A 12,569-nucleotide genomic window follows, 5' to 3' on the forward strand; every position below is an offset into this window, starting at 1 on the left:
TACACCACTCCCGCCGACGCTGGAACACGCTATTGTACACATCGATTCAGAGCATCCCAAACATGCTCAATCGTGACATGTCTGGAGAGTATGCAGGCCATGGAAGAACTTGGACATTTTCAGCTTCCAGGAATTGTGTACAGATCCTTGCGACATGGGGTTGTGCATTATCATGCTGCAACATGAGGTGATGGTGGCGGGTGAATGGCACGACAATGGGTTTCAGGATCTCATCACGGTATCTCTGTGCATTCAAATTACCATCGATAAAATGCAATTGTGTTCGTTCGTTGTCCGTAGCTTATGCCCACCGCCACCACGGGGCACTCTGTTCACAACGTTGTCATCAGCAAAAAGTTCGCCCACATGCCATAGTTCTCTAAAATGACATCAGAGGCGGCTTATGGTAGAGAAATTAACATTCAATTCTCTGGCAACAGCTCTGGTGGACATTCCTGCAGTCAGTACGCCAATGCACGCTCCCTCAACTTGAGACATCTGTGGCCAAAACATTTTTTTTAGGGTAGCCTTTTATTGTCCCCAGCACAGAGTGCGCGTGTGTAATGATCACACTGTTTAATCAGCTTCTTAATATGCCACACCTTTCAGGTGGATGGATTATATTTGTCACTAACAGGGTTGTAAACAAATTTGTGCAAAAAATTATGCTTTTTGTGCGTATGGAACATTTCTGGGATCTTTTATTTCAGCTCATGAAACATGGGACCAACACTTTACATGTTCTGTTTATATTTTTGTTCAGTGTAGTTATTTTACACCACTGATGTCGGGTCGGACATTATGTTTACATTTCTAGTGCCAACCGCAATTATTTACCTCTCATGATCATAAAAAAGCCAGTAGACATTTTTAGTTCACATTTTTTAATAACATGGCACAATTTACATAACACAAGTTTAAATGAGGAGCATGCTGAAGATTCAGTCGCTTCTTTTTTTTTTGGTCTTAATTATTTTTTTTGATTCTAGAAATACTTTTTTTAACGTACATGATTAACAGCAAAAAAGGTTTTTCTTGTTAACAATCTCTCTGCAATACGCATTGACTAACCACTACGGCTCCAGTGGACATTTTTAATGTGGGGTTTAAAAAAAACACTGCACAACATCTGGCTCTCACAGAGTTTTGAAGCGCACAACTAAACCTTCAGTGGACTACTAAAATAGATCTCTGCTCATTAGAAACAAACTATCCATAGTTTAGACTGTCTTTTTTGTCTTTTTTAAATTTTTTGTAGATACAACAACTTAGGACTTTAATACACTGTTAGATAAACATAACTTATTTCCAAACACATACTGTACACTCCTTTAGAAGGGATAATGTGGTGTATTTTTGTACATGTGCTGTATTCTCTCCAAAACAAGACTAATAGTGGGAGTAGTGTGAGTTGAGTTGTTGGGGTAACTGATAAGTAAGGGATCTCTCTCACTTTAAACTGTCTGTTCGGCGACTTCAGGCATTGGAATTCCTCTGAAAATAAAAATAGCTCTATAATAGACATTTTAAGGATTGTCACCACAACTTTGTATAATTTTTAAGAAAATTGTTTTACGTTTGCACAACCGTTGTACGGTATAGTGTTTTTCTACGAGCACTATTTCATTTCAGTGATATATACATTATTATGGTTTTGTGAGATCTTGGTTGTGGAGAGAATACAGTGTTGTCAGAGTTAGTTGGAGTGGGGACCAGGCTGGCTTTCAGAGTGTAAGCCCAGACATTTGTTGCATAGTTGAATGGGGGGTATGGTGGTCTCTGGTACAATGCTTTTTCTGCCGCTTCAAGCAAAAACCAATCAGCAAAAAGCACATACTACCCTTCCTCCTTCCTAATAATAGTCCTCTATTTACATTTGTTCAAAGTAAAGCTTTCAAAACACCCTTTTGCATATTTGTACCTTGATTTGTTCCTTAAGGAGTGAGCATGTCGACTGTACACATTTCTTCTACACACTTTGCTGCCTGTCAATGCATTGACGTACCTGTACATTCCAAAATGTCTTTGTGAGGGTGCCGTTTCCATTGCCCTACACCCCTTCAGGGTCAAGTTCTATACAAGAGAACAATACACACAAAAAGCAGGAGCAAACTGGAAAAAAAGAGTTGAGTAAAATCTCATTTTTTGTTTACATAATTTCATCCCCCTTTTTTCCCTTTTTTTTAAACAAAAACATCATCTGTGGGTGTTTTTCAACCACATATTATTCACAGCTATGGTACAGTCTAGTTTTCCCAAAGCTAAGTGCTTGGTGTGAGTTCAGTGTTAGTAATTCTGTCAGACACAGGGTATGGGGCAGAATCTGCCTGTAGTCCAGGGTGAGGCTGGGTTTGCACCCCGCTCCGTTCACCGTGCCTCTATGTCTTTGTGGTTGTGGGCTGACGGTCTGTCTCTGATGTCTGTGGTGAGTGGCATAGTCCGTCTGGGGGATCCTGGCCTGGCACCCAGCGTGGGGATAAGGGGGGGCGGGGCGCTCAGGGAGGCCGTGGGCGGTGTTTTGTTCAGGATACCATTCTGGTGGGCTGCGGCTGCGGCAGCGTGGGCGGCATACGCTGCAGCGGCGGCCGAGGGGCTGACCCTGGAGTAGTGCATGCTGGGTAATCCGGGGGCCATGAGGCCGGGGTGGGGGTGTGGCAGGTGGCCTTCCAGGGCCGGGTGGTGCATGGCGACGTGTAGGCGGCCGTGCTCGTAGTCCTCTCTGAGCATGTGCAGGCGCTCACGCTCCTCCAGGTGGGCCCGGGCCTCCTGCTCCCGGCGCTGCTCCAGGGCTAGAGGGTGGTGGTGGTCGCGGTTAAAGTCATGAGACTCTCGGTCCCTGTAGGAGCGTTCTGCCTCGTAGAGGCGCTGCCCGGCCAGCCGGTGCAGGGGGTCGTTTCTCAGCAGCAGTTCCCTGGTCAGAGGGTCCCGTCTGTGGATGTCCAGGCCCCTGTACGGGTCCCTCATGGGGTCCCAGTGGAAGGCTGGGTAGGGGAACCTCTCTGCCCCTGGTATGGGGCTAATGCCCATGAAGGGGGCCACCATTCGAGTCCTCTCCAGGCCGCTGATGCTGTTCATTGGGTGGACACCCGCCATGCCCATGGGCATCGCCATGGAGGAGGCGGGGTGGGTGTGGAAGCTGGGCGTGGGGGGCACCTGGGGCGGGTGTGGGTGGATGTGAGGGTGTGGGTGAGAGGGGGGCCTGTCCCTGTCCGCAGGGCTGTCCTGCTCCTCTTTCCTCTCCTCCTTTACCTTCACCTCGTTGTTGTTCTTCTTGTGGTGCTCGTATGGAGAGGGCAGCTCTCCCTTCTTCTCCATCAGGGCCTCCCTCTCCCCCCTCCCCAGGCCCCCGTTGGGCCGGTCCAGGCTGGTCTGGCGGATGTAGGGTGAGGTCGTCCCTCTACCGTTGGCCTTGTCCTCAGACACCCGCACGTCGTGGATGATTGGCGTTGTGTCCTTGTCGCTGTGGTGATTTTCTTTGAGCTTGTGCTCGTCTGTGCCGTTGTCCTTCCAGGAGTCGGGGTGCTCCCTGTCCCTGTCTCGGTCTTTGGGCTTGTCCTTATCCCTGGGGGGTTCGCTGGGGGGCAGGTGGTTCCTTGGGGGCTCCGGGGGACGGCTGTGACCCAACAGGCTGATGGGGTTGATGGGGACTGGGGACGGATGGGTCTGGTGACGCTTCTCCATGGCTTCCCTGGATGGACACACAACAATGGGCTTTAAAGTCATATTTCAATTTGTATCACTAGTTCATTGTTTGTCAGTGGTATAACTTTAGGGTACATTCAGAGTTGTCTCTTCATAACACCCACCTCTCCTTGTCATCTTTGTTGACGGAGGAAGTGTCTCGCTTGTCTGAGTCTCGGTCTCTCTCGTGGGAGCTGACTGAAGCGCTCCTCTCCGAGTCGCCAGGTTTGAGCCAGGGTGGAGGGGTGGGGAAGGAGGGCGGTGTGCGGTGCAGCCGGTTCCACGGCTCGTGATTGTTGCTGAAGTGCTGCTGTGCATTGGGGCTGTCTTTATGGCCAAACACAGAGTTAGGCGCTGTTAGGGATTCAACACACGGAAAGAAGAAAATACCAAAACACAAGTTAAAAGGCATATTTCCCTGGTGTGATGGTCGGTCAACTCTAACGTTAGAATTCCATGAATACCCCAAGCAACGTTTGTTTTTCATTTTCAGAATCTGACAGGAAATCCAAATGATTGGTTGTCAAATACACATATACATTGTTGTCATGGAGATGAAACTCACTTAGTGCTGGGTTTCCAAGCCCACCAAAGGCTGCTGTGCTGAGAGAGGCGAGTCCTCCAAATGAGGGAGGCCTACTGAATGGCTCTGAGGGAGGGAGAGAGAAACAGGCAGACACAGAGAGAGAGAGTGGGAGGGAGAGAGAGACAGGCAGACAGAGAGAGAGAGAGAGAGTGGGAGGGAGAGAGAGACAGGCAGACAGAGAGAGAGAGTGGGAGGGAGAGAGAGACAGGCAGACAGAGAGAGAGAGTGGGAGGGAGAGAGAGACAGGCAGACAGAGAGAGAGAGTGGGAGGGAGAGAGAGTCAGGCAGACAGAGAGAGAGAGAGAGAGAGTGGGAGGGAGAGAGAGTCAGGCAGACAGAGAGAGAGAGAGAGAGAGTGGGAGGGAGAGAGAGTCAGGCAGACAGAGAGAGAGAGAGTGGGAGGGAGAGAGAGTCAGGCAGACAGAGAGAGAGAGAGAGAGAGAGAGAGAGAGAGAGAGAGAGAGAGAGAGAGAGAGAGAGAGAGTGGGATGGAGAGAGAGTCAGGCAGACAGAGAGAGAGATAGTGGGAGGGAGAGAGAGTCAGGCAGACAGAGAGTGGGAGGGAGAGAGAAACAGGCAGACAGAGAGAGAGATAGTGGGAGGGAGAGAGAGTCAGGCAGACAGAGAGTGGGAGGGAGAGAGAAACAGGCAGACAGAGAGAGAGATAGTGGGAGGGAGAGAGAGTCAGGCAGACAGAGAGTGGGAGGGAGAGAGAGTCAGGCAGACAGAGAGTGGGAGGGAGAGAGAGACAGGCAGACAGAGAGAGAGAGTGGGAGGGAGAGAGAGTCAGGCAGACAGAGAGTGGGAGGGAGAGAGAGACAGGCAGACAGAGAGAGAGAGTGGGAGGGAGAGAGAGTCAGGCAGACAGAGAGTGGGAGGGAGAGAGAGACAGGCAGACAGAGAGAGAGATAGTGGGAGGGAAAGAGAGTCAGGCAGACAGAGAGAGAGAGTGGGAGGGAGAGAGAGTCAGGCAGACAGAGAGAGAGAGAGTGGGAGGGAGAGAGAGTCAGGCAGACAGAGAGTGGGAGGGAGAGAGAGACAGGCAGACAGAGAGAGAGATAGTGGGAGGGAAAGAGCAAGAGAATGAGCACGGGAGGGAGGAGAGAGCAAACACAGTCAGCACCCTCTCTATATTGCTCCTTTACAGTGTCAACCAGCTTCTGACACAGACTCTGTACTTCTCAGTGCTCCATACACCCTCAAAATCAATTGAAATTTAAATCAAGTTAGACTTGACTAGGTGTACTGTGTGGGCTGCGCCTTACCTAAGTGAGGTGCAGGGGTGAGGAAGTTGCCAGGGTGGTGGGAAGGGTGGCCGAACGGGCCGGCTGACGGGTGTGTAGAACCTGACATGGGAAAGAGAAAGAGTTGATGTAAGACATCTTCATGATAGAAAAAGTAGATATTCATCTCCCTTAGCTTAGTCATGTGTAATGTAGCTCAAATATTTGATTGTAGCATCATAGCTTCCCTAATGATTTTGAACTGAGATGCAATGTAGGAAAGATAAGCAGGATGCGTCCCTTTTTAGAGGCAAGAGCATTGATCTCAACATGTAATCTGTAACCTATGTGGAGACCGGTGCTTTGCCTTGACACGCCATGTTAAAAATAGACCATGGGGCCAGTGGGATTGATCTAGCTCTGTGGGGAGAGGAGGTCCTGGAGATATTGTGTCAATCATAGAAATACAATGACCCATGAGTGTTCCAGTCAAATTGTTCTGGTCTGAAGGGCTTTGTCCCTTCTGGTAATCCAATTTCTATGGTGTCAATCTACCTTTACCCAGGACACTAACCAACTCGCACTCACCTGCTGCTGAGAAGAGCGTGGCGGGGCGCGCTAAGTCGTGGGGGTGGTGCATCGCGCCAAAGAGGCTGGGGCCGGGGGGTCGACTCAGGAACTCCGGCTTGAGCCCAAAGTCCAGCTTGTGTGGGTCGACCTGCATCTGCTGCTGGAAGACGCCAGACAGGGAGAAACAGCACATGAAAAACCCATCGCCTACACAGCAGCAGAAGGGTTATCTGAGAGCTAAGGCATGAAGCTGATCAACGTATGCGAGTAAAGTAACATTTCCTATACTTTCATTGCATATCTGCAAAAGATGGGTTAACACTCGTGCAAATAAAACATATGTGTAAACGGCATTTTCCCTCCAGTACACCACTGAAAACACCACTGAAAACACCACTGAAAACACCACTGAAAACACCACTGAAAACACCACTGAAAACACCACTGAAAACACCACTGAAAACACCACTGAAAATACCACTGAAAATACCACTGAAAACACCACTGAAAATACCACAAGATGGCAGTCCTCTTATAAGACTCTCTCTCAATACTGTCTCTCTCCAGGAGGGGAGCTGGATTATACTACCAATGTAACTGGCTTGGGGCTTAGATGATAAAACATTGGGGTTTAGAGAATCACACTATAGTGAAGCACAACAGACAGTGTTTCTCTACAGTCTGTGAGTGGAAGGAAGTGCAAAGGGGAGGTCTCACCTTGACTTTCTGTTGGTGGTGGTAGATCTGCCAGGCCATATGGACATGCATGGCACACCACTTCCCTGGTTTCTGGACAAACGCAAAACAAGGAGATATGGTTAACCTCAAAGGCAGGATTCTCAAGGACACATTATGGGACCTTATTTGTAGAACTAAAGCATTCCTACCCTGAGAATGGGCCGAAATGGATCCGTTAGCTAGAGGAGAGAAAGAGGGAGAGTTAAAGAGGGGATAGATAGATGTGTGTGTGTAGGGGGGGGGCTCAGTTACTTTCATGTCTCTCAGGTGTTGTTATTTAGCAACTATGCGTGGCTTCACTATTGAATGCGTGAGTGTGTCCTTACAGGGTGCTTACCCTGGGGTCCTTGTGTAAGAGTGTGTGAGTGTGTCCAGACAGGGTGCTTACCCTGGGGTCCTTGTGTAAGAGTGTGTGAGTGTGTCCAGACAGGGTGCTTACCCTGGGGTCCTTGTGTAAGAGTGTGTGAGTGTGTCCAGACAGGGTGCTTACCCTGGGGTCCTTGTGTAAGAGTGTGTGAGTGTGTCCAGACAGGGTGCTTACCCTGGGGTCCTTGTGTAAGAGTGTGTGAGTGTGTCCAGACAGGGTGCTTACCCTGGGGTCCTTGTGTAAGAGTGTGCGAGTGTGTCCAGACAGGGTGCTTACCATGGGGTCCTTGTGTAAGAGTGTGTGAGTGTGTCCAGACAGGGTGCTTACCCTGGGGTCCTTGTGTAAGAGTGTGCGAGTGTGTCCAGACAGGGTGCTTACCCTGGGGTCCTTGTGTAAGAGTGTGTGAGTGTGTCCAGCTAGGGTGCTTACCCTGGGGTCCTTCTGTAAGAGTGTGTGAGTTTGTCCAGACAGGGTGCTTACCCTGGGGTCCTTATGTAAGAGTGTGTGAGTGTGTCCAGACAGGGTGCTTACCCTGGGGTCCTTGTGTAAGAGTGTGTGTGTGACTGCTCCAGGTCTTGAGGCCACATCCAGTGGGTTAGAAGTCTACAGAACACAGAGAGAGCTCATTGTGAGAGGAGGTATGGGGAGCACCGTCTCTGTCTTTAGTGTGTACATGCATGTTTCCCAAGTCCACTCCCTATTCTGATAACGTATGTTAATTAAGCTGTGTGTTGGCCGTCAGAGCACCCTCTACAATGAAGATGTGTTTGTCATGTTCACTCCTTGAGTGTGTGTGGCCCCTACCTTGGGCTGGAAGGCCCCCTGCAGCGAGCCGAATGGCCCGTTCGGAGGGATCACTGGAGGAATGCCGGACACACCCGGGGGGTAGGAGTGGAACAGCTGAGAACAGAAGAGAGGAGTGAGGATGGGTGTGGTGTTGTTTCGACAGAGGAGAAGGAGCTGGATGAACACTGAGATGAAGGAGGGAGGGGCCATGATGACATGACAGGGTACAGGGGGGCTGGGGGGGGGGGGGGATAACATGGCAGACATGATGATGTCACAACAAACCCACCATAACTAGGGATCAACATCCAGACCGACGTCAGTCAGGTAGCTACAACTGTCACTGTCCTTAGTGGCTCAAAGTGTTTCACTAAACTAAAACAGTTAGACTTTTATAATGCGATTGAAATCACCAGGTATTTACTAAGCACTAACATGGTAATTACACAGTAATAACCTATGAGTTACCTATTAGCCACTAAAACAAATCTACAGTTATTGGCTAGTCTTAGCTAGTGTTGAGAGTAAAACTGAACTCTCTCACCAGAAAGAATCCTCCTATACAATCACAACGGGTGTCTGTTGAGGCTTACATAATATACTTCCATATTAACGAATTAAGACCAAACTCTGACTAACATGTAATTGCTACTCTGATTCACAACATGCACAACAGTTGAATGCCGCTGAATAGCAGAGCAGTAATTGAAGGCAGAGGTCAAGTGTGGTGGAGACAAAAGCATTTAGCGGCACACACACACACACACGCACACGCACGCACACACTTGGTACAGCCATTGAACTAAATTGAGAATTTGTCCTATTCACTTGAGTAGGAAGGGGGTTGCAATGATTCAGCCAGGTTCCATCGTGTGAATGGTACAGTAGTGAATGAATGAGCAAGCAGGCAGTCGTGTTAGCAGACAGACAGGATGCTGTATTCTCTCAGAGCAGAAGCAGAGGTGGAGGCATGGGAGCTACTGTGTAAATACACACAGAACTACAACATGAACTAACATGGATAGATGGGTGGAGAGGCATGTACTGAGTGTACAAACTACCCCACAAACACAGAGAAACTCACGCTGTGTCTGTAGAAGGGGTCAACTTTTGTTGGGAATTTTTCAAACTGTAGAAGGAAGGAAATAAACAGAACTAAGAACAGGGAAAGAATATTCCAGCAGCTAAAGAGAAGCTTAATGATCTACATGTCAGACTGGGCTGTTTAGTGAATCAAGAACACAGAGGAGCCATTTGACCACATCGTTATCCTCAGCCTTAACAGCCCTTTCCCTGCCTCTCTCGCTCCCATTTCGTGAGCGACTGAAGAGCTCATAAACTATGCAGCTCTGTGTATCCCTGTGTCTCATTTGGGGAGGTTTTAGTGGTTTAATGTGGACCTAGGGAATACATTTCCCCCAGTCAAGTATAAACACTGCGGCCTTAAAAACACTTTCATGTCCTCATTAGCTGCCAGAGCGCTAGCCAATCTGCCTTTGAGGAATATCTTCAGAGCAATGTAAAATACTCTGTGGTTACAGTAGGTGTGTGTGTGTGTGTGTGTGTGTGTGTGTGTGTGTGTGTGTGTGTGTGTGTGTGTGTGTGTGTGTGTGTGTGTGTGTGTGTGTGTGTGTGTGTGTGTGTGTGTGTGTGTGTGTGTGTGTGTGTGTGTGTGTGTGTGTGTGTGTGTGTGTGTGTGTGTGTGTGTGTGTGTGTGTGTGTGGTCTTATTCTTCTATCCTCGTGGGGATTTCCTACGTTCCCACGAGGACAAAGGCTATTTTAAGCTTAGGGGTTAAGATTAGGGTAAGGTTTAGGGAAAATAGGATTTTGAGAATGGAAATATATTTCAGGTCCTCACAAGGATAGAAAAACAAGTGTGTGTGTGTGTCCGTTGTCTGGGACCATGGGTATGTGTGTGTGTTAGAGAGAGGGCTGGTGAGAAGGCCTGTATCAGCAGGACAGCCACACAGTGCCTGTGGCCCCAGACAAACAGCGGGGCTCCAAACCCAAAGCATTCTCCTATAATGAAAACTCAACTAACTACAGTACATGATGTCATTTAAGACAGAATGATTAAACTGGTATTATGTTCTCAAAGCTGGCACAGAATTAAACAACTCCGCCTTGGGGGCAGTTATTGCCAATTTAGCAAAAGCTGGATTCAAGTTTGGGGTGCCCAAAATATTCCAGAGAAAACACTAGAAGGAGTTTTTGGGAGAAGAAAGGCATCATTGTGGTAAAGAATGGAGAAACACATGGTTACTATTAGAAGGCACGCCACAAAAAAAACTGTTTTCCTCCAGCAAGACTAGGACTACCTTATAGTACCAATACTGTATTAAAACAGCCATGTTCAAAAACACTACCCTTTCCAGCCCATTGTTAATGCATATACACCAAGCACTTTGAGGTTTTTGCTGTAAAAGCTTAATAAAATAAGACATCATCAAACATTGCTATCATTACACCCCCACCGCCCCTCCTCCCCAAAACCCACAACCCTCTCGGCCTTCCCCGGAGTGGTGTTCTACTTATCCTCACATTTCTGGCTGGGGTACGCACCATGGGGGGTGCAGGGGTTGGCATGATGGCGTGGGAGAAGGGAGTGAAGGTGTGCTGGTGGGTGTGCTGGTGCGTGTGTTGGTGTTGGTGCTGGTGCTGGTGCTGGTGGAGCTCGGTGCGCAGGTAGGGGGGCGGGCCCAGGGAGGCCCCGCGGTCGGCGCTCTGCGAGGCGAGGAAACGGTTGTTGAGCTCCTGGCGCAGCAGGTCTTGTTCTGGAGGAGAGAGAAAGGAGAGGGAGAGAAGAGGAGGAAGAGGAGGAAGAGGAAAGAAGAAGACTCATGGTCAGGGCCTGTGTGTGTTTGTCTCTGCCAGATCGGTTCTATAACAGCTACGGAGAAGGCGAGGAAGAATACCCATGATAGCGAAAGTGTCTGTTCCAGATCTGTTTTAAGTGAGAGTAACAATATCCATGACGGTGCAGTACAACCATTACAGAGGATCTATGGTGTTAGTCACATGTCACATTAAAACCAAGGTAGAGAATGATGACAACGTCCTTGTATCATCTTCACTATGGGAGTCACACAGGACATTCCTGAACGGAGCATGCTGCTTGAAGAGTCAGCAACGTTACTGCAATTCTATGAAAACCTCTAACCCCATTTTAGACCGGAGCTGTTCATTAACTGACCGGTTCACAACAGGTCGAGGAGAAATAGACAAATGCATTTGACATACAATGATTCTGTATTGACTGTTTTGATTTTCGGTGAGATGAACACATTTCCTTGTGAAAGTGAGAATTGCTCATAGCGATACCGTTGCTAAATCATGATCACATTTGATCACAGTTTGGCACGACAGGAGAGGGCATAAGCACTTTCATCACATGGCCTGATTGGAAAGATAGTGGGTGTTGTTTGAGTAACCAAATCAATCAATTAATCAAACCCAACAGAATATAGACAGAGGGAAGGACAGGATGCCTGTCAGCACCTACTGCACTACTATAGACAAACACAGACGGCAGAGTGCAGCTAACACAATCCTGAGTCGTCAGTCTCTTTCTCCTATAAATTAGCACCTAGGTAACCTTATGTCCGTCTCTCTCGCTCCCTGTTACAGTTTGACATGTCTTGTGCAACAGCCATGAGAATTTACAGCGTTGCACTTTGTTGTTGTGGTGCAGTTCTCCTGCCAGACCACGTGAGGGGCAGCCTGGTACATGTGCCTACCTGAGTAGGGTGTCCCAGCGGCGGGATGTCCTCCGGGGACCGGCAGGGTGCTAGACGTCAGTGGCGGAGGTGGGGGCAAAACTGCTGGAGGCGCAAACATATTGGGGTGATGGGGGTGTGGCGAGGACTGCAGGGCGGGGGGGAAGCCGTGGGGAGCAATCTGATTGGCTGGGATGGGCAGGGGGAAGGCGGTGGCTGCTGCTGCAGCGACTGAGCCGGATGGCGGGAGGTGGGGTAGGTGTGGGGACGGGCCAGCGGGGCCGTGGGGCTTGGTACCGCCCGGGGTACTGCTCCGACTGCTGTTAGAGAGAGAGAAGGACAGAGAAGGGGAGAGAGAAAAAGAAAAATGATACCACTTCCACATGTCAACTCTTCCCCCTATTTATAGTAGATATGAAGCTCTAATAGACAGAAAGGTTTCACACCCCATTAAATGTTTTGTCATACCCGTGGTATATGGTCTGATATACCTACAGCTGTCAGCCAATCAGCATTCAGGGCTCAAACCACCCAGTTTATAAGTGCAATTATAAACTTGGTGGTTTGAGCCCTGAATGCTGATTGCCTGACAGCTGTGGTATATGAGACCGTATACCACGGGTGTGACAAAACATTTATTTTTACTGCTCTAATTACATTGGTATACAGTTTGTAATAGCAATAAGGCACCTCGGGGGTTTGTGGTATATGGCCAAAATACCATGGCTATGGGCTGTTTTCAAACCTCCGCGTTGCGTCGTGCCTAAGATCAGCCCTTAGCTGTGGTATATTGGCCATATACCACATCCCCTCGGGCCTTATTGCTAAAATAACCACCACTGGCAAACATTATAGAACAGCATCTGTGTTTGAACGCTTCTCTAGTTGAAGGGACACTTC

General features: G+C 48.8%; 1 protein-coding gene across 9 annotated transcripts in view; it reads right to left on the bottom strand.

The window, feature by feature from the left end:
* Window positions 1-867: 867 nt before the first annotated feature.
* auts2a (activator of transcription and developmental regulator AUTS2 a) overlaps window positions 868-12,569 on the bottom strand; it is a 489,911-nt gene continuing 478,209 nt past the window's right edge. For 2 of the 9 annotated variants that reach the window (XM_031826629.1, XM_031826637.1), the window contains 12 exons: window positions 11,691-11,989; window positions 10,495-10,727; window positions 9,036-9,080; window positions 7,970-8,065; window positions 7,697-7,768; window positions 6,948-6,977; window positions 6,778-6,849; window positions 6,079-6,220; window positions 5,533-5,613; window positions 4,247-4,330; window positions 3,807-4,047; window positions 868-3,688 (listed from right to left, as the gene is read on the bottom strand). In XM_031826629.1, the coding sequence (XP_031682489.1) occupies window positions 2,368-3,688; window positions 3,807-4,047; window positions 4,247-4,330; window positions 5,533-5,613; window positions 6,079-6,220; window positions 6,778-6,849; window positions 6,948-6,977; window positions 7,697-7,768; window positions 7,970-8,065; window positions 9,036-9,080; window positions 10,495-10,727; window positions 11,691-11,989 (2,716 nt within the window). In that variant the 3' untranslated portion in view covers window positions 868-2,367. The remainder of the gene's footprint in view (window positions 3,689-3,806; window positions 4,048-4,246; window positions 4,331-5,532; window positions 5,614-6,078; window positions 6,221-6,777; window positions 6,850-6,947; window positions 6,978-7,696; window positions 7,769-7,969; window positions 8,066-9,035; window positions 9,081-10,494; window positions 10,728-11,690; window positions 11,990-12,569) is intronic. The other 7 variants (XM_031826630.1, XM_031826633.1, XM_031826632.1 and 4 more) reach the window with 7 other exon arrangements.

Source organism: Oncorhynchus kisutch, linkage group LG6 (genome assembly GCF_002021735.2).
Source record: "Oncorhynchus kisutch isolate 150728-3 linkage group LG6, Okis_V2, whole genome shotgun sequence".
Taxonomy (NCBI): domain Eukaryota; kingdom Metazoa; phylum Chordata; class Actinopteri; order Salmoniformes; family Salmonidae; genus Oncorhynchus; species Oncorhynchus kisutch.